Here is a 22,165-nt window from a genome sequence, read left to right on the forward strand (position 1 = left end):
TCCCATGAGAAACTTGTTAGGTGTGAGATACTATCCTTCAGATGCTACAAGATGCAGAAGTCGTACTTAAGGAAAATAGGGAATCAGACAAATACAAAATTTGGAAATGCCCTGTGGAGAATGAGACCTACTCTTAACCTCTCTCTCTCTCTCTCTCTCTCTCTCTCTCTCTCTCTCTCTCTCTCTCTTCCATGTGGAAGAAACCCTTATGTGTGAGTAGAAACAGAGATACACTAATGTGTCACCATTTTTTTGCATGTGCTTTTGTAACTGCAAGGGAGGCTTTAGCCATGGACAGAAATCTATTCCTCTAATTATACAGTATATTTCACAAAAGGTTTGGTAGTCATGTCAGTGTGCCCAACCTAGAATTTCAGCACAGCTATTTTCATATAGTAATGCTGTATGCCAACCATTGCAACAAAAAACATAAGTATCAAAAATTTTGTGGATTTTCAGAACAGTATCTTAGGTTTAATAACAACTAATTTGAGAACTGGTTTTACCTGTTTATGTGCCAGCCGGCCAAAAGGAGAAAGAAATGTGAGAGAAAACTGATTGATTTGATTGTAAAAGCATAAGGTGAGGTACTGAAGGAATATCTTTGTCATTGTACGCACATCAAAAAAATTTTGTATCATCTCGGTTCCAAGATTCTGGAATCTGTATGGAAAATTGGAATAGAAATCAACATAAACATCATTTCCTCCCTTTTTACTGCTCATGAAAACCACACGTTGTATGTTATACTACCATGCAGTGAGACCTTCAGAGTTGCTGGTCCATATTGCTGTATACACCAGTACCTCTAATACCCAGTAGTACATCCTCTTGCATTGATGCGTACTTGTGGCATACTATCCACAAGTTCATCAAGGCACTGTTCGTCCAGATTGTCTCACTCCTCAACGGCGATTCGGTGTAGATCCCTCATAGTGGTTGGTGGGTCATGTCATCCATAAACAGCCCTATTCAATCTGTCCCAGACATGTTTGATAGATTTCATGTCTGGAGTACATGCTGGCCAATCTAGTCAAGCTATGTTGTTATCATAAAGGAAGTCATTCACAAGTTGTGCATGATGGGGGCATGAATTGTTGTCCATGAAGATGAATGCCTTGCTACCACGCTGCCAATATGGTTGCACTATTGGTTGAAGGATGGCATCCACATATACAGCTGTTACGGCACATTCCATGACCACCAGCAGTGTACATCTGCCCCAAGTAATGCCACACCAAAACAGCAGGAAACCTCTACCTTGCTGCACTCACTGGACAGTGTGTCTAAGGCGTTCAGCCTAACTGGGTTGCCTCCAAACACATCTCTGACAATTGTCTGTTTGAAGGCATATGCAACATTCATCGGTGAAGAGAACATGATGTCAATCCTGAGCCGTGCATTCAGCAAGTTGTTGGGCCCATGTGTACTGAACTGCATGGTGAGGTGGTTGCAAAAGTGGACCTCCCTTGGGCATCAGGAGTGAAGTTGCACATCATGCAGCCTATTGCGCACAGTTTGAGTAGTAACACGACGTCCTGTGGCTGCACGAAAAGCATTATTCAACATGGTGGCATTGCTGTCAGGGTTCCTCTGAGCTGTAATCCATAGGTAGTGGTCTTGGGCAGCCGGAGCGAGGCATGTCATTGGCAGTTCCTGTCTCTCTGTATCTCCTCCACGCCCGAACAACAACACTTTGGTTCACTACGAGGTGCCTGGACACTTACCTTGTTGAGAGCCCTTCCTATCACAAAGTAACAAAGCAGACATGATTGAACCATGGTATTGACCATCTAGGCACGGTTGAACTACAGACAACACAAGCCGTGTACCTCCTTCCTGGTGGAATGACTGGAACTGATTGGCTATTGGACCCCCTCCATGTAATAGGCACTGCTCATGCATGGTTGTTTACATCTTTGGGTGGGTTTAATGACATCTCTGAACAATCAAAGGGACTGTGTCTGTGATACAATATCCACAGTCAACATCTATCATCAGGACTTCTGGGAACTGGGGTGATGTGTGTATATCATGGCAAGAAGAATAAAGTCATGAGCAATTAACTGGGCTACGGTTATTGATATCAATCACCTGCTCATCCTCCATGACCACACACCCTACCACAGCTCATACTGAATGAAATCACTTGTACATTTGTAATTGGTCCAATTTTATGTTAAATCCTCAAGTGCTAGCATTATCAAACCCTGGTTTCTTACAGTGAGAAGTGCAGAAATTAACTTTTGCACTTTATACAGTATGTGTAATGAACAACATCTACAACACTTCTTGCCTCATTTTTATCTTTTACATTGCAGATCAGAAGCATTACATAAATTTTACCTACGAAGTGCAGAATTTGCCACTAGATCTCTATGTACTGATGGATCTGTCTGGCTCAATGACTGATGATAAAGATAAATTATCCAGCCTTCAGCAATCACTAGAAGAATTTATGAACAACATTACATCAGATTACAGAATTGGATTTGGCGCCTTTGTGGATAAACCCACAGCACCATACATCAGGACGCACGAGGACTGGTAAGAATATAGAAGTAGTGTATGAGAAGCTTGGTGAATAGACTGGTATCTAAATGGCAATGATTGTGGCTTGGCTACATCACAAGATTGAAAAACAAGTGGCTGATGGAGAAATCATAGAATTGTAACAGAAAAGTGATATAGAGAAGCTGAGGAAATCTCAAGTGAAACTGACTTGCAGTCTCACAAGTATTTACTGAAATTGGATTGCAACTATTCCAGCCAGGTAATCTTGGAAGCATTTAGTGGTCTCTCTGCCAGAGAGAACCAAAATTCATGAACAGTAGAGGTGTTAGCAATGAGAGATTTGTATTTTATTTCATTTTACTCTTAAGAATAAAGAACAGAAATTTAAATCTTCAATATGTTCTTCATAACATTCAGAATTCCCATTAGCTTTGCATGCACTGCTAAGTGTGTTATTTTTCATTACTTTTAAGGATAAAACATCCATGCAGAAATCGAAGTGTCCCTTGTGATCCAGCTTATGAATTCAGAAACCACTTGAGCCTACAAAAAAATATCACGTTGTTCACTGTAAGTTGTTCTAAACATTTTACTTTCTGTACAGTGTGTAAATAAATCTGCATCTTTACCCATTGTTAAATACATTTTACAGGAAACAGTTCGAAAAGTGAACATGTCTGGGAACTTTGATGCTCCAGAAGGAACTTTAGATGCAGTCCTCCAGGCTGTCACATGCACAGAACGCATCAACTGGCGCAACAACTCTCGCAAGGTGGTGTTGGTAGCCACAGACAATGGATTTCACATAGCTGGTGATGGCAAGGTCTGAAACATGTTTTCATTTTGTGAAAGTTGTTCTTGAGCAGTAATCTGTACTAATGACCATAAAACAAAGGTTCTTCAAGATCTGTTGTGCAAACCAAATAAGTTTTATATTCAACATACAGGTGGCAGGAAGAGAAACACCTACCACAGAAAATAGTGGCTCTTATTCAACTAGCTTTCTAAGCACATAGCAACTAATCAGCTCTGTCAAAGAGCAAATTGGAACTGTGACAAAATAGCATTGGCAGCATAGATAAGTGACAGTTAACAATAATTTATTAAAATAACTTTACTTAAATATGATGATGTTGACTGTCCCTCACAAGGTTGTTAAAATTCAATAACTATGAAACTGGTTTATTCTTGAAACCAGTGAATAATGACTGATTAAACTAGTAAAATATCCAGTCTTGCTCTGCTGGCAGTGAAAGTAGAAGTGTCTGGCACTATCTTCTGATACACGCACACTGCAGGACTTAGCAGGTACTGTGACACTGCAAGAGACTGACAGAGTGGAGCTGTGCACACACTCAACCCTCGCAATAACAAGGCGAGGGGGACTTTACATCCACCTTTTGAAAATATTGCAATCTATTCAGTACTTTACTTTTTAAAATTTTCTAAAAAATATTTACTGTCTTTAATGAAGTCTTCTTCCAGATTCTATGATGGTTTTACATTTTTCGTTTAAGCTTAATCAGAAAATTTGAGTTTAAGGGAGGTGGTCATAATGTCTCTCCTCCTTGTTAGTTGATGTGACTTGCCACAACGGCCTTCTTACTCCACAAATAATAGCATTATGTGACTTTAGAACACATGGACATTATATTTATCTGGGTTGGCAGCAACATTGGTCTCGACAATGATTCATTTTTCTTTGGTTTTTTATTGTTTCCTGTTTACTGACACTTAGTCCAGTGTTAGAAACAACTGGGATTGAAAATCTATTGACAGTCCCTTACTGACAGAGAAATATCGCAGATTTTGGAAGACTCTGCAGATTCTCAAATTGAATTTGATGAAACTGATGACTTAGTGAATGAACCTGAAGAGGAATGTGTTGTGCATGAGGATGTGAGCAGTGATAGAGCACCTACAGACACTGAAGATGAACTCTGGGCACCTGAAACTGGTGCAAGGTTAGTGACAAGTATATTATGAGTACTGGAAAAATTTATAGCTCCAAACCTCCTCACATTAGAAGATGAGTAGCAAAAAACATAGTGACAGAAAGAGAAGGCATAAGAGATGAAGATAAAGTAGGAACAATAAGAGAAACATTCAAAAGCTTTTGTCTCCAGAAATTTTCAACATCATAATAAAGCATACCAATGAAGAGCCCTTGAGGCAGAAAATATCTAAGACAGACAGACTTGAACCCATGGTATATATAGAGCTACTTATTATTATGGGGAAGGAAAGTGGCAGTAAGTCATCTGTTAAAGATTTATGGTCCTACACCTCAGGAAGGTTTGTTTATACCATGAGCCAAACCAGATTCCAGCAGCTTACTGAAATAGTAAGATGTGATGACAGAGAGTTGCAAAGCAACTGCAGGAAATATGATAAGTTTGCTGCAAAATGAGAAGTTTTTGACAAAATGAATGAATTACTGTCAAAATATTAATCTGTTGGAATGCACACTGTTATTGATGAAGTGTTGTCATTGTTCCATGGCAGGTATCCCTTCAAGGTCTTCATGAAGGTAAAACCTGGTATATAAGGTGTACTTACATGCATGCTCACAAACGCTAAAACTAGATATGTTATCAGCATGGAGCCTTATTCTGGAAAAAGAAATGATGATACACAACAATCTAATTCTGCTGCAGCTGTGGTCAAACACCTGGTGGTTCCTACACTTAATTCAGGGCAAAATGTCACCCCAGACAGATATTACACTTCAATTGATTTGGCTGAAGATATATGGAGGAATCACAAGCTAACTCTTGTGGGAATATTACAAACTAATAGGAAACATATACCTCAAGAACTGAAAGACATCTCAAGATGACAATTATGTTCTAGTAAATTTGCTTTCACTGAAACTAGTACTGGGAATATTCCAGTCACAATTGTTTCTTATATATGCTGTGAAAAACCCAAAATAAATCTTCTGTTTGTATCATCTCAACAGTAGGACACTGCAGCTGGTTCACCTACTGACACTAAGAAGAAAACAGTTATAAATTTATATTATAATGAGACTAAAGGTGGCATTCACATGATAGATCAAATGGTGATGAAATATTCAACTAAAAGGGCTACAAGAAGGTGGCCGCTGTCTGTTTTCTATACTCTTGTGGACATAGCAGCGGTGAATAGTTATACACTATTTTTGTTGATCTTCTTGGACTGGAATAAGAAAAAACTTAATAAGCGACAACTTTTTCTTCAAAAACTGGGGCTACAGCTCATGATACCATACATTGAAGAAAGGGCTACAAATATTGCAGGCCTGATAAAGCCTGTAGTTTCAAGTGCAGAGGGTATTCTTGGATGGAAAATCAGGCAGAAATTTGGTGTAAAGGAAGCTCATGGAGGTAAAGGTAGATGTCATTTATGCATTAGGGAAAGCCGTTCAAAAGCAGAAAAGTGCAACAAAGTGAACAAAACAACCACAATCTGCAATAATTGTAAGAGATACACATGTGGTAAACACAGCAAAAAAACTGTTGTAATGTTCCAAGTCTGAGGTAGATTCTGAAGAAAGTGGTGAATAATTCTTCTCACAAAACTATGTTATGTACCTAAGCTATTTGTATGTTACCTCAAGTTTTTGTAATATTTTTAATTATAGTAAAGTGTACTTCAGTAGTACTATGAAGACTTTTACTACAACTCTTTCTCAAGATAATTAGACTCAGTAAACTTAAATGCTGAAGTAAGTGAAAGATATAAAATGAATTTTTTAAAACAGTTTTAAAAGTAATATTCAGGTTCTGGATCCTGATTATGCATCAATAGATCTTTCAAAAGTATGTTATTAATATAATTCAAGAACAATTAATAAACTTTATTTATTTTAAAATTTTTCCTTTATGGTAGGCACAAAGTACCCCCCGCCATCCCCCTTGGTAACAAACATTACTGAAAATGGCTTGGTACATCGAGGATTAAATCTGCAGTTTGAAAATGAATGTTCATTTGCAAACTATTTTATTTTGACTAAAGTTCAGTCTTGATCACACCATTTATGTTTCAATGACATAGGTAACCAGTTTCGGTTATTTTTACATAACCATCATCAGACCCATGGCTCCCTTAGGATGATAGGCGGAGCTCTCCTCAGCTGCTACGAAGTCAACTGTTGACTTCGTAGCAGCTGAGGAGAGCTCTGCCTACCATCCTAAGGGAGCCATGGGTCTGATGATGGTTATGTAAAAATAATCGAAACCGGTTACCTATGTCATTGAAACATAAATGGTGTGATCAAGACTGAACTTTAGTCAAAATATAATAATCTATTGATCACTGTATTCCAAAAATGTTTACCAAAATTGCAAACTATTTGCCCAACGTCAGGTGGAAGCAGGATATAGTCCCTGGTACGTGCGCCCTTTGTGATGTCAGACCATAATTATGTCAGATAGACAGGACTATGAATTATGTATGGCAGACGCATAATATGGTCTGTTATGTACATCTTCTGTGGCATCTGACCAAAATTATGTGAGATCAAGCTGAAGAATGGCCTTACCTTGTGGTTCCCTCGATGTGTATGGCTGCATACTGTATCTACCAAGGGACACAGGAAGATTAATGAAGAAAGACTGTGCCTTAGTGATGTGTTACAGACTGAATAGTAAAAAGGGAAGACAGGAACAATTTATATGCTTGGCACACCAGGATGTGTCTGTTTAATCTGCCTGAGATAATCTTTGTGAGCACACTTGCAGAATTTATTTATCCAGACTATCTACTAAGTTTATGTGACACACAGCAGTCATATCATAGCGAAGGAGGATGTCACAGCAAACACACTCACCAGATGCATTTTCTTCACACAATACTCACTGCTCAATGAAAGTAATATCTTGATCATTGTGAGTGAACCCACTAGCAGTGGGATAACTTCCTGCTTGCAAATGACTCACAGTTTAGCCTGCAGTGTGATTCTGTCCATTTTTTGATCTGAAGTGCCTGTGGAACAGGATACAAAAATCAGCTGGCATTCAGAGAGGGACTGACGTGATGGTGACACACATGAAGTATGTTAGGGCGTGAATGACGTCACATGGTCTGATTTTCTTTCTTTGCACCAGTATCACTTTGAAACATGTCATACTGGTGCCAGGGCATCTTTTAGTACACACTTTATTACCATGTTCAACATTTTGCACACATTTTGTAGGTTCTTTAACTTACGGGCTTCCGAGTACCTTATAATCATGGGAAGGTTCATTGACATTTCATTGTATAAATGTTGACTTAAACTGCATGATTACTTACTCATATCTCAGCATTTATGGATGTTGAATGTCAAGTGACACTTTCAGAATCTACCTCTAGTACCAACATTACTTAACTTTTTTTACACAGTTATCTTCAACTCTCAACTGTCATAGGTCATACATGACTTCATCCAACCACTGCTTCTGGAGTCTGTCAAATTGGCATGTTCCATTAGATCCACTGGCCATCACAGATTCTACTCAAAAGTTTTCAGGCTTGAGAGAGACACATCATCGAGAATGAATTTTCACTCTGCAGCAGAGAGTGCGCTGATTTGAAACTTCCTGGCAGATTAAAACTGTGCGCCAAGCCAGGACTTGAACCTGGGACCTTTTTCTCTCACAGAGCTGTGAGGATGGTCATGAGTCATGCTCAGGGAGCTTTGTTTGTAGAGAACTTGCCCATGAAAGGCAAAGGTCTCAGGTTTGAGTCCCTGTGTGGCACACAGTTTTAATCTGCCAGAAGTTTTATGTCAGTGCACACTCTGCTGCAGGGTGACTATTCATTCTGGAAACAGTCTCACAGGCTCTGGCTAAGCCAAGTCTGAGGTATATCCTTTCTTTCAGAAGTGATAATCCTGCAAGTTTTGCAGGAGAATGTCTGTGAAGCCTGGAATGCAGGAAATGTGGTACTGGCGGAAGTAAAGCTGTCAGAACGGGTTGTGAGTCATGCTTAAGATAGCTTAGTTGGTAGGCCACTTGCCCATGAAAGGCAAAGTTCTCAGATTCAAGTTGCAGTCCAACATACAGTTTTAATCTACCAGGAAGTTTCACATCAGTGTGTTTTCTGCTGCAGAATGAAAATTCTTTCTGGAAACAGTTCTCCAGATTGTGGCTAAGTCTTGTCTCCACAGTCTCCTGTCTTCCAGCAGTGCTAGTCCCACAAGTTTCACAGAACGTCTGTGAAGTTTGGAAGATAGGAGACAAGGTACTGGAGGATGGAGAGCTTTGAGAACAGCTTATGACTTGTGCTTGGGTAGCTCAGTTAATAGAGTACTGGCCTACAAAAGGTAAGGGTGCCAGGTTCAAGTCACATTCTCGCATACAATTTTAAGCTTCCAGACCTGTTAATATAACCTTGGAAAAGAAGTGGCTACATGATAATTTTGCGAGTGACTCATCCCAGCAGGGCAAAGGATATGTATCTATCCCAGACTGTGCATCAATCGTGTGACACTAAAGACACCACAGAGACGAAGCTTACCTATCAGCTTCTCAACAATGACCAGTGGTGTAGCCCCACAACTGGAAGAAATAGGCTGAATGACATTGAGTGATGTCAAATGAATGGATTTGGCCTCAACAGAGTTGCACAATGTGACAGACACCTGCTCATCTGACAAAAATGACGGCGAATGGACTCTTTCATGGTAATATGGGCCTAAAATCAGGTAGCACAACATAAATAAGGGGAAAACAGAGATCAAAACTTAGACCAGCGGGCCTCCAGTTGCTGATATGGAATTGATCTGACACTAAATTTACCTCCTCAATGGAGAAACCAAAAGCGTTAAATGGATCCAACAAGAACATGTCTGTAGTATGGGAATGATCCACTACAAGGAAGGTAAGACAGCGAACAACAGATTTATAAGAGACAGGAGTGTAGCTAACTGACTTCTGTGAAACCTATGTGAGGGGAGGGAAACCCAAGTCCATATATATTTATGTGTTTACTAAAGTCACTGCAACTCCTGTGTCCACTTGCATTTTTAGTGGTTTATTAAATACAAATTGTTAATAAATAATTTGTTCAGGGAGATAGTCACTGTTGAGATACAGTTTATGTCCATCAATACTTCTGCACCCACCATGTTTGAAGAGGAGTTACACACCAATTCAGTGTGGGCTTTCTTTCAACACTTGTTGCAGTGCTTTTTCGTGGACTTCCCTATCTGGTGCTAGATGAAAAATAACATCACATACCATATGATCAGCATAGGATTCATGATGGATAGTATGACAAATTTACAACTTCTCAACCCTTGAAATTCCGCAGCCCAGGCTTTGCAAGATTAGTTTGGGCATTTCCGACAACAGTAAAATTCTACATGCATTGCAATGAGATCTGTTCTGTAACAGTAATAGGTTGAGAGAGGCTTGCACATTTCATCAAATGATAAGCTGGCTGGGTCTTGCAAAGATGCAAGTTGGCACAACAACTGATAAACACATGGCAAAATCCAGGAAAGAAAGAAAGCCCTACACAGGTTTGCATTGTCCATGGGAGGAACCTGAAAATGTGTCTTGTAGGAGTGCCAACTATCAGTCGATTCATCATATGCTGGAAAGGGTGACGGTTGTATTGACAGGAGAGTAACCTTCTGTGAACATGCAGAGGCCACGTGACTGAGAGCAGTGGTGAGAGCCTGTTGTTCCACCAAGCTTGCTTCTGGGCAATGATATGTTGGAGTATTTCTTCCTCCGAGATGTTTGTCAGAAGACCTAGTACTGACACTAACATGCAGAGAAAACATAACCCTTATTCGTCACCAAGTTTTCTACAGCAAGAACAAACACAATTTATGGAACATAGTACTTTATAGAACAACAAGTAAGATACGGGTTGTGCATAGCACTCAACACATTGACTGGGCAACAGTAACATAGGGTACAGAATAGTCTCAGTACTCATTTGCAATCGCTTAAATAATATTGTTTCCTCAGCAGCTCACCAGAGCACACCAGGGGGCCAACTCAAGTGGCCACTATACATGAGCCTGTGAATTGTATGGATGCACGATCTCTGAAAGGGCGTGTGTCAAGAGTGAAGGTACATCAGTTTTAAATGGTAGGTGCTCAAAAACATTTTGGTCTCCACTCTATACAATTAAGAAACCAGAGGTTGCTATGTACTGCTCTGGGCACTCCCATGTATAATGCCATCATTTTCATCTTCTTAGTATTAATTTACAGGCCAGTTTTGCTTTCGTTTTAAGTGCTCTTTGCCTTGCATAGTTGCTGCTTTTTTAAAATCAAAACTTCTCTGTAAATACTCTTTTCACTAAAGTAAATCACTATGCACAAGCATATCTTAAAGGAAGCACAGTAAATATGCATTCTGAGTGCAGTTCAGTAGAGTTTGGAGGCTCCAGTTGTGTACAGAACAATCTTGTTTGAGTAATGTAACTTACCACTCACTTTCCACAGACAATCACTTAAGAACAAATTTAAAGTAAAATTTGTACATATCTAAAGGCAGAAGCACTGAGTTGTCAATAGGTACACAAATAAAAGGTACATATCTTGGGTAGCTTTTCAAATGCACTTCCTTTTTCTAGCTGTATGAAAAACATGCACACAAACACACAGTCGACTGAGCACAATGTAGAGACGTACATGTGCATGTGAGTGACTGTGGGTGTGCTTTTGTGCATGTTTTTCCTACAGCTAGAACACAGAAGTGCATTCCAAAATCTAACCAAACTCTGTACATTTTGTTTGTGTACCTATCGACAATGCAGCACTTCTGCCTTTCAGTCAGTCGACTACTTTAATTCCTAAATAATTTGTAATTTTCAACCAGAACTTTCTGTACATTATCTGTACTTATCTAATTCATTTGCAACTTTGTAATCCTTGTCAGAATTCTCATTTCCAGGCATTCATGTGGTTCACATGATCTAAGGCAGTGAGCTCAACTGCCATGTAGAAAATTGTTCACATTGTATGCATTTTTGATTTGTTAAATTTGTTGGGACACCATCTATTATTTGCAAAACTTTTTAAATCAGACATCACAGTACTATTATCAAACACAATCATTCCAGGATGTTTCACTATGTACACTACGGTATGAGCTCCCCCAAAGAACATCCACAAACAGCTCGATCTTAGAACTCGCTTGTATGATGACGTGCTTGAGTTGAGCAGTATCAAGACAGGCTTCTCTGACCTGTTTTTCACCCTTACAGTCAACATTTTGGTGACAGGTTCATCTGTCAAGGCTATTAGCACCACCCAGGGAGCAATTGTAGCTTAGTAATGCAATGGAGATGGTGAGTATTACTTTCGAGTAAAGTAGAGCCTTCTGGTGAGTAAGATTGGATAGTCTCTTGTTAAGCTTTTAATTAATGTAGGGTTATAAGAATTTATGACTCTTTTGACATTACCTGACTTTATTTTAGTTTCTGAGTTTGCCTAAACTGCATTTAATTTGTTTTATTTGCTTCTGAGTGTAAACTGTCCCTTTCTGATCAAAAATGTATTTGCCTCACTGAGAAGGTAACTGTTGGTCACAAACATGCACTTCCATTATCAGCTCCAGTGTATAACCTGTGAAAGTGATACATAGCACTATGTAGTGCATTGATTTATTTATGGAAATTAGAAATAATATGGATACCACAGGAATATGTCTTGCACTGATTTACTCATGAAAACTGATTAGAATGTTGATAACAGAGCCACACTTGAAAAACATTTATTATGCAATGTAATGGTTTAGTAAACATAAAACACACATTATCTTAGCACAATGAAACATCACATTTGCTGGCTTAGTTGTATTTTCATTTTTAAGAAACATTTTACTGGGAAATGTTTCACTCTAGCACAAATTCTGTTTTCAGTGAATTGTAAAGTCCCAATTTGCAGTTACCTGTTACTGATTTTCTTTTTTTACATACTAAATTGGACCTCCATGCAAATAACACAGAATAATCATAATGTAGACACCAATTACAGTAAGAAAACAAAATAGAATAATAAAACACAGAACTGTGAAAAAATAAAATAAAAAAAAAGAACAACACTAAACATGCAATACAATAATCTATTCATTTTACAAGTTTTAATAGTAGGCAAGATAATGTGTTCAAATTATAACATGATATTTTGTTACAGTTAGGGGGCATCATAATTCCAAATGACGGTGACTGTCATTTAGATAGTGAAGGCTACTATTCTATGTCAGTATCGCAGGACTATCCTTCAATATCTCTAATTACTCAGAGAGTTCAAGAAGAATCTGCTCATGTAATTTTTGCTGTGACAAGCAATAGAATTGAAGTGTATCAAGAACTGGAGAAATTATTACTGGGATCAAGAGTTGAAGTTTTATTGGAGGATTCTTCCAACATAGTTACACTATTGCAAAATCAATACAATGTAAGTAATGACAAATTAATAAGAAATAAAGAAGTCAGTAATATTATTTCATCAGGTCTGTAAACAAAATGTCCATGTCATCATGTGATTCTGTCTTTACAAGTATTTAAGTACAGTTTTGCCGTGTGTCCATTTTGTGTTACTCTTAAACAATTTTAAATATGTATAAATACATTTGTTATGTTTCATCTTAAACTCTACTTTTGGGAAAGAAAAATTAAATTCCATGGAGAAAAGTGTCTAAATACATCACTGTTCATGCTGTGTGTGGTATCAGGCTCTGCACTCAATGTGCAGAAACAATGTATCAGCACCGTAGTCATGTTTTCTGTCAAAATGAGTCAATGTAGAGAACTAAATGAGTTCATACAGATCAGGACTGAAGGTGCCTTTAAATCTGGCCAATCTTTCAGAGGCATTTCTCAGAAATGATGTGTATGCAGACTCACTGTTAGCAGTATTACTATAAAATGCTGAAAGGACAGAAGCACTATATCTGATTGTCACTCTTGTAGTGCAAACACATTGATAGTTTCATGGATAAGAACACATTACTACCACAATTACTACAGAAATGACGCTGAAGAAGTCAGTTTACAGCTACATATGCATGATACGTCAACATTTGTGACTGCTTTAAGCCTATTTACTTGCACTGAAATAGCACAATGACTTAAATTTAATGAAATAGGACATATTAGTCTTTGACATTAATTGTGTTGCTAGTGAAATATTTTTAAACTCTACATCAAAAGTAAACATCTTTGTCTTCTATATTACACATAATAACAGTTGTTAGCTGAAAATTTATCTGCAGATAAGAATGAAATATTCAGAAGATTCTTGTTTCCATTTCATATTGGTTGGCTGCCTGTTACATATTTTATGATCACTGGACAAGTGATTAAAAATATTTGTAGTTATTATTGCAACATACCACAATGTCTCAGCAACAGTCATTTAAGTGATTAAGACTTCATCAACAGTTTAATTTTTCTAAACTAAATATATATCAGGAAGATATAAACATAAAATATCTACTTACATGCTTCAACCGCAATTTTGTAGTCTATGCCAAAATCTTGTCTCCTTAACTCCAAAAATATCAAGAAAACATATGAATCTTATGGAACATGTTCACAGTCTTGTGTCAAAAATTGTAGTTTAAATTGTACAATCTTCCATTTATTACATTCACCAGCAAACTGTCTGTTACATGCAATATATTTTTTACAGTGTCACACACTCTAAGGCTTATTCATTTTCAATTCCAACAACTCATTTTCATTATCTCATTCACTTTCAATTCCAACAACTCATTTTCATTATCTCTTCATAAGCTCAACCAAACAGTGGCGCAATGACAACACACTAAGCGGTACTGCTGTACCAACATTGTGACTGGTCATGTAGGCAGAAAAACAAATAAAATTAAAATGTTGTAGCAACTGACATTTCATGTTACAAGTTTTTGTAATACTTTTCAGTAATTTACAGTTACACTGTATATACAGGATTTTACAATGCTTTTGCACTGTAAAATTCTGTATATACGGTGTAACTGGTGTTAAGTGCAGATATTTCTATTGGTGGCTGAAGACAGTGTAGCGAAAAACATTACATCAGGATTTGCTTCACTTGAAAACTAATTATTATAGCTATTAGGAGTAGCATGCCTTTAGGTTGGAAAAGAACTTCAAGTACATGTGGCAAGGCCAAGACATTAATGCTTATTTTCCCCTGGGCGGGAGGCCAGGTATTGAAGTGTGGACACAAGGATGCAAAATGGGTAATTTATACTAACAAGTGTAGTCCATTTAATGGTGCAGTTACAAACATGCAGAAAGCATCAGGTCACAAAGTTTATGATGTGTTTGTGGGAAGACTATTTGACACAGAGAAAAAACAACCAACATACTGATGTATGTACATATTAAGATACCACATATAAAAATATAAGTAATATCTGCACTTATATCTTCACACCCTGTATGTGTGTGTGTGTGTGTGTGTGTGTGTGTGTGTGTGTGTGTGTGTGTGTGTGTGTGTCCAGTCACAACCACCACCTATGTCTGACATCAGCATCCAGTAACATATTAGCAACAGAGGCTATATAAGACATGTTGCAGGCCATGGAAAACAGTGTAATTGTTGTTGTAACACAGAAATGGTATGATTTAACTGACGTCCAAAAGGACATAATCTTGGCTTTCAGGCCAAGGGTGAAAGCATTTCTGAAATAGTCAAGTTTGTGAACTGTCTGCATGCCACCATGGTTACAGTAGAAGGTGTGTTCAAAAAGTAAAGGTGACTATATTTTTATGAAAAAATATTTATTTATTCAAAATATTCATGTTGTCCCTTTGAAAGTAATCCCCCTCAGATACAGTACACTTGTGTCAACACTTCTTCCAATCCTCGAAGCACTTCTCATAAGCACTTTTTGGTACAGCCTTGAGTACTTCCAGTGATGCACTTTTTATTTCCTCAATCGTTGAGAATCTTCATCCTTTCATACGTCTCTCTAGTTTTGGGAACAGGAAAAAGTTGCAGGGAGCCAAATCCTGTGAGTATGGTGGCTGAGGCATGATTGTCATGTTGTCTTTGGCCAAAAAATCTCTCACAAACAACAATAAATCAGCAGGTGGATTGTCATGATGCAAAAGCCATGAATTGTTTTTCTACAATTCCTGACGTTTTTTGCATATTGCTTGTTGCAAACAGTGCATACCATCAAGGTAAGACTCCTTATTAACTGTACAACCTTGAGGCAAAAATTCATGATGCCATGGTAAAACAGTGAGCAAAACTTTGACATTTGATCGAACTTAGCGTGCTTTTTTCGGTCCTGGCTCTCTGAGATGCTTCCTTTGGGACAACTAGCCTTTGGTTTCGACATCATAGCTTTAAACCCATGTTTTGTCACCAGTCATGACACTTTTGAACAAATGAGGATCATCACTGATGTCATTCAAGAGCTCCTGAGCAATGTTCATTCTACGGTTCGTCTGATCTAAATTGAGAAGTTTTGGAACAAATCTGATACATGGCTCATGCCTAAAACATCCAAAAAAATTGCATGACAAAAGCTGACCAATTTATCAACATCCTCAGCAACTTCTCTTATAGTAATCCGACAATTTTCCAAAACAATTTTCTTTACAGTTTCAAAGTTATCATCTGTTGTTGATGTGGTGGGGCGTCTTGAGCAAGGTTCATCATTGGCATCTTCTCAGACATGTTAGAAGAGCTTGTACCACTTGTCAACATATTTTTTTCCTTAGAGCAGACTCACCATACACCACTGTCAACATTTCAAGTGTTTTAGAGCACTTGATTCCATTTTTCACACAAAATTTGATGCAAATGCTTAGCTCCATTTTTATAATATTTGAAAATCACTGAGCACACTAAAACATATCTAACCTTTCTATCTGTCAAAAACAAACAAAGTATGCTGTACACTTGAAACTGTGAAAAAAAAAAGATTGATAATAGAATGTACATTGCCTGTGCAATTTAAAAAGTCACCTTACTTTTAGAACATCCCTCCTATACAGTGCATGGTAAAACGGCGCTATCCAAAACTGGCACCGAGGCAACTGCAGTGCACCATGGATCATAGAAGACAGGTGGCCTGTTCAGATGAATCATTTTTATGTTCCATCAGACCGATGCCATTGGTGTGTACAGCATGAAACATCTGACAATAAAAACTATACATGAATTATGTTTTCACTGCATTCCCTGGGTAATCTTATGATTTTGGAAGGCACAGTGGATCAACACAAATATGCAGCTATCCTTGGGAGTCATGCCCATCCCTGCATGCAGTCTGTTTCTCTCCAGCTTGATGGCAACTATCAGTAGAACATTGGCACATGTCACACATCTTGCAGAGTACATGTGTGGTTCAAAGAACACCAGGATGAGTTTGCCGTACTCCCGTAGCCACTAAATGCCCCATATTAAAACCCAATCAAGATTCTGTGGGACCACCTTGATCGGGCTGTTCGTGTCATAGATCCTCACATGAGAAACCTGGAGCAGCTGGCCATGGCACTGGACTCAGCATGGCTCCACATCCCTGACTGTACTTCCCAGAAATCACTGACCCCTTCCTACACATCTTGTAATGGTCCACCGCAAAAGTTGGTTTTCAGGCTTTTGACAGGTGTTAATATTAATTGACAGGATAGTATATACTAATGGAAAAAAATTGCAACACCAAAAAATAATTAATCAAGAGTAATTAAACTTTGGGAATATGTTTGTCTAGGTAACATTTTTAAATGGTTAACATTGCAAAATCACCGGTTAATGTAAGTAAGAGATAAACCATTGCCAAAGTGAAATGGTCATACATTAATAACCAGTGCAACTGCCAGAATGTTGGCTGCAAGATTGTAATGACGCATGCATTGTGTTGTTATACTGATGCCAGATGTGAGTTTGTGGGATGGAGTTCCAGGCCCGTTGCACTTAAAAGTCAATACAAGGACGGTTAATGCTGTTTGTAGATGACACTGGAGTCATCATCCAATGATGCAGCATATGTGCTTGACTGGAGACAGATTTGGTGATGAGTTGGCCAAGGTAATATGTTGACACTGTGTAGAGCATTTTGGGTTACAACAATAGCATGTGGGTGAGCATTATCCTGTTGGAAAACACCCCTGGAATGCTATTCAGGAATGGCAGCAGAACAGGTTGAATCACCAGATTGACATACAGATTTTCTATAAGGATTCTGCTGTCATACACAATCACACCCCAGACCGTAACTTCAGGTGTAGGTGCAGTGTGTCTAACATGCAGAGAGGTTGGTTGTAGGCCCTCAACTGACCTCCTCCTAATCAACACACGACCATTATTGGCACTGAGGCAGAACCACCTTTAATCAGAAAATACAACAGATCTCCACCCTGCCTTCCAATGTGCTCTTGCTTTATGGCACTGAATTCGGAAATAGCAGTGGTTTGGGGTCAATGGGATGCACGCTACAGGGCATGTGGCTCATAGCTGTCCTTGAAGTAACCAATTTGTAACAGAATGAGATTTTCACTCTGCAGTGGAGTGTGCGCTGATATGAAACTTCCTGGCAAATTAAAACTATGTGCCAGACCGAGACTCGAACTTGGGACCTTTGCCTTTTGTGGGCAAGTGCTCTACCAACTGAGCTACCCAAGCATGACTCACACCCCGTCCTCACAGCTTTACTTCTGCCAGTACCTCGTCACCTACCTTCCAAACTTTACAGAAGCTCTCCTGCAAACCTTACAGAACTAGCACTCCTGAAAGAAAGGATATTGCAGAGACATGGCTTAGCCAGGACGTTTCATATCAGCGCACACTCCACTGCAGAATGAAAATCTCATTCTGAAAACATCCCCTAGGCTGTGGCTAAGCCATGTCTCTGCAGTATCCTTTCTTTCAGGAGTGCTAGTTCTGCAAGGTTTGCAGGAGATCTTCTGTAAAGTTTGGAAGGTAGGAGATGAGGTACTGGCAGAAGTAAAACTGTGAGGACGGGGCGTGAGTCATGCTTGGGTAGCTCAGTTGGTAGAGCACTTGCCCGCGAAAGGCAAAGGTCCCAAGTTCGAGTCTCGGTCCTGCACACAGTTTTAATCTGCCAGGAAGTCTCATATCAGTGCATACTCCGCTGCAGAATAAAATCTCATTCTGGTAACATCCCCCAGGCTGTGGCTAAGCCATGTCTCCGCAATATCCTTTCTTTCAGGAGTGCTAGTTCTTCAAGGTTCGCAGGAGAGCTTCTGTAAAGTTTGGAAGGTAGGAGACAAGGTACTGGGAGAAGTAAAGCTGTGAGAACACGGTGTGAGTCGTGCTTGGGTAGCTCCGTTGGTAGAGTACTTGCCCACAAAAGACAAAGGTCCTGAGTTCGAGTCTCGGTCTGGCACACAGTTTTAATCTGCCAGGAAGTTTCAATTTGTAACACTTTGTTGTGTCACTCTGGTGCCAACTGCTGCTCAAATTGCTGCTGCTGCTGCAGATGCAGTATAGTGCGCCAGAGCCATTTGCTGAACATGGTGGTCTTTCTTCTTTGTAGTACCATGTAGCTGCTCAGACTCTGGTCTTCTTCCAAGCATACTTTCTCTTGACACTGCTGCCAGCAATCATGTACAATGTCTACATTCCTGCCAAGTCTTTCTGCAGTATCACAGAAAGAACATCCAGCTTCTCGTAGTCCTATTACATGGCCTCATTCAAACTCAGTGAAGTGTTGATGATGGCAGCTGTGTCACCTTGAAGGGATTCTTGACTAACATCACCTCACTATGTCCAATATTAGAGGTAACTACCACTCACAACTGTTACAGCATGTATTTAAAGTAGTCTCATAGTGACACTACTAGTGCCACTCTTATGCAACCAGCATGAAATTTTGATAGGCAACATCTTTCGTAGAGACACCTAACAACTTTTGTTTATGTCTCACAACTCCTTTGTATTGCTATCTTTTATCTGTCAGTGTGTGTGTGTGTGTCTGTGTGTGTGTGTGTGTATGTGTGTGTGTGTGTGTGTGTGTGTGTGTGTGTGCATGTGTGTGTGTGTGTGTGTGTGTGTGTGTGTGTGTACATGTGCTTTGACCATTGTTGCAGTGTGTGTGTGTGTGTGTGTGTGTGTGTGTGTGTGTGTGTGTGTGTGTGTGTGTGTGTACATGTGCTTTGACCATTGTTGCTAACATAATTGCATATTTCTATATAATATGATGTGTCCCATACTGAGTGATGCACGCTATTAACTAATGAATGTGCCCAGGTAGGTAGCAAGAGAACAATGAAACATTATTAGTCTTCTGTACAAATATAGTAACAGTTTCTTAGAAGGTACAAGCCATCTTCATTATGCTAGCTGTAGTAATTGGCATTGCACTGGTCTGTCCTAGTAGGGTGTCACTAATGTACCTAGGAATGTTCATATGTGGATATAGTCCATGGTTGATTCACTCACTATGACTTGGCGGTTTGAAAACAGCATGGAACACAGCAGGCTCCAATTGGAGTGCCTCTGGCATGGCCAGCATAAGGCTTGAAGTGTACTGCATGCTTGGTGTAGGAATTATAATTGAGGAACCACTTGGTGTGGTGGACATTAAGCATAGAGAAGCATGAACTGTGAACTCCTGGTGTTGATTCCTTGAGAGTGAGCAGGTGACATTCCATAAAGCTGTTTAGTGGAAAGGTACTGTTAAACTTTGGTGATGGCACATGACTTATGGAACCTGCACTGCATACAGTGAGTGTATCACCACCGGGTACCATTGAGTCTGCCGCACTTGTATCCCACACGATTGCATTGCTGGCATAATGGACAGGCAGCAACCTACAATGCACCACTGTTGGTTGGTGGCTGGGCTGTAAGGACTGCCAAGGGAACATCATAATATATGATTTTTTGAATAAAATTATAGAATCTATAACTGCAATAAATTATAGTATAAACTGTCATAAAATGACATATACACATTAGAAATACGAAAACTAGGAAAGTTTTTCACACTAATCTGCCTTGTCAAGTGCATCTACTACTGAGAACTGTAGTGTGAAAAAATTTAATTAGATTGGCAGAACAACGACCATCTAATGACAAATTCAGTATCTCATTCCTCAGAAATCTTTAATGATATTAGAAAGAACTCTGCTTACAGCAGGTAAAATTGTTGTTTATTTAAACCCAAGTGGTTTCATAACTTCAAGCTGCATCATCAGGTGAAACTATGTGGTAGAAAGGAAAGTATGGTGTCACCACATTTTGTGGATATTAAAATTAGTAAAGGACTGTCTAAAATATACTCACAGCATTGAAAGATAATATCCATATCCATTGCTCCTAGCCAAAATTTTCTATTCAGAGAATATCATCAGTACTATGGAGAGTGAAAGGTAATGAAGATGTGTCCCATTCTTTAAAATTTTCCTGCATCTACAAAGAGAAAAGAAAATATTTTATAGTGAGCAGCTGCTAAATTTTTTTAAAGAAAAAGAGGCCAGATGGCAATAAAGAATTGTCACTGCTAACATGATTAATCGTGACACCTGTGTGAAAAGAATCAGGTAGCAGTGTCTTACCAGCGTGTTTCCTTCCACATAGAAACTTGAGGTTGCCATGACTAATCATGTTAGCAGTGACAATTCTTTATTGCCAGTCTGGCCTCTTTCTTTTTTAAAAAAATTAGCATCTGCTCACTATAAAATATTTCCTTTTTTCTTTTTAGACGCATGCAAATTTTAAAGAATAAGGCACATCTTATTTTGCTTTTTACCATGTAGGTTCACCTGATGATGTGGCTTGAAGCTGCAAAACCGATCATGTTTTAATAAACAACAATTTTACCAGTTGTAAGCAGAGTTCTTCATAATATCATGGCTTTCAGCAGCTGTGGTTGCCTGGAATATAATATAGTTTGGAATCTTTAATGACTGTTGGGCACCATAATTATATTACAGGACAGCTCCCCTCCCATCTCCCAGAATTCCATACAACATGTTGTAATTTGTATTTGTAAGTGTCATTCTGCTAGCATCCTGATGTGGTTGCAGTACTATTATAGAAAAAAAAAGAAAATGAACATAATTTTCAAGAAGTCATTATATAAGAAATGATGTGAATTGAAAGTTCATTACAATACTCTTACATATAAATTAATACTAAGCTGCTGAATATTGTCTTCCACAACTGACACAGCTACATTTGATTTGATAGTCCTTTGCAAGTTTGATCCATAAGTTTCATCTTCTTAGACATACGTTGCTTTCATTTCCTTATTTTTCGAATTTCTTCCAACAGTTCAACATCATATTAGGACAAATGTTAGCTAGCACAGTATCACAGATGTAAAAAATATTCTTAATCTTCAAATGACATACACAGGACAGTGTAACTAAATGTTTACAGTAGTTTTGAGGTTTCAAAATTGAATGTCATTTATAATTAACGCATCTTTTTTCGATAGTGTGAACAGTACAATTTTCATATACATCACCCAAATAGAAGTTCTACTTCAGCCATATAATTGCTTAAGCTATTGCTTAAGTAATAGTATTATACACAGCCTCTAGACAACAGTGACTGTGTGTGGGTGAGAGAGTTTTATATATATATATATATATATATATATATATATATATATATATATATATATGTGTGTGTGTGTGTGTGTGTGTGTGTGTGTGTGTGTGTGTGTGTGTTCATCTGTCATCTGATTGTGTCAAAAAGCTGAGTAATACTCATCAGTCTACTTTTAA

At 38.6% G+C, this 22,165-nt stretch overlaps 1 protein-coding gene across 1 annotated transcript in view; it reads left to right on the forward strand.

The window, feature by feature from the left end:
• LOC124788489 (integrin beta-PS-like) overlaps positions 1–22,165 on the forward strand; it is a 91,497-nt gene that overhangs the window by 10,446 nt on the left and 58,886 nt on the right. Inside the window, exons 2-5 of the mRNA XM_047255758.1 lie at positions 2,322–2,547; positions 2,988–3,084; positions 3,167–3,337; positions 12,639–12,902. Of these exons, the coding sequence (XP_047111714.1) occupies positions 2,322–2,547; positions 2,988–3,084; positions 3,167–3,337; positions 12,639–12,902 (758 nt within the window). The remainder of the gene's footprint in view (positions 1–2,321; positions 2,548–2,987; positions 3,085–3,166; positions 3,338–12,638; positions 12,903–22,165) is intronic.

Source organism: Schistocerca piceifrons, chromosome 3 (genome assembly GCF_021461385.2).
Source record: "Schistocerca piceifrons isolate TAMUIC-IGC-003096 chromosome 3, iqSchPice1.1, whole genome shotgun sequence".
Taxonomy (NCBI): Eukaryota; Metazoa; Arthropoda; class Insecta; order Orthoptera; family Acrididae; genus Schistocerca; species Schistocerca piceifrons.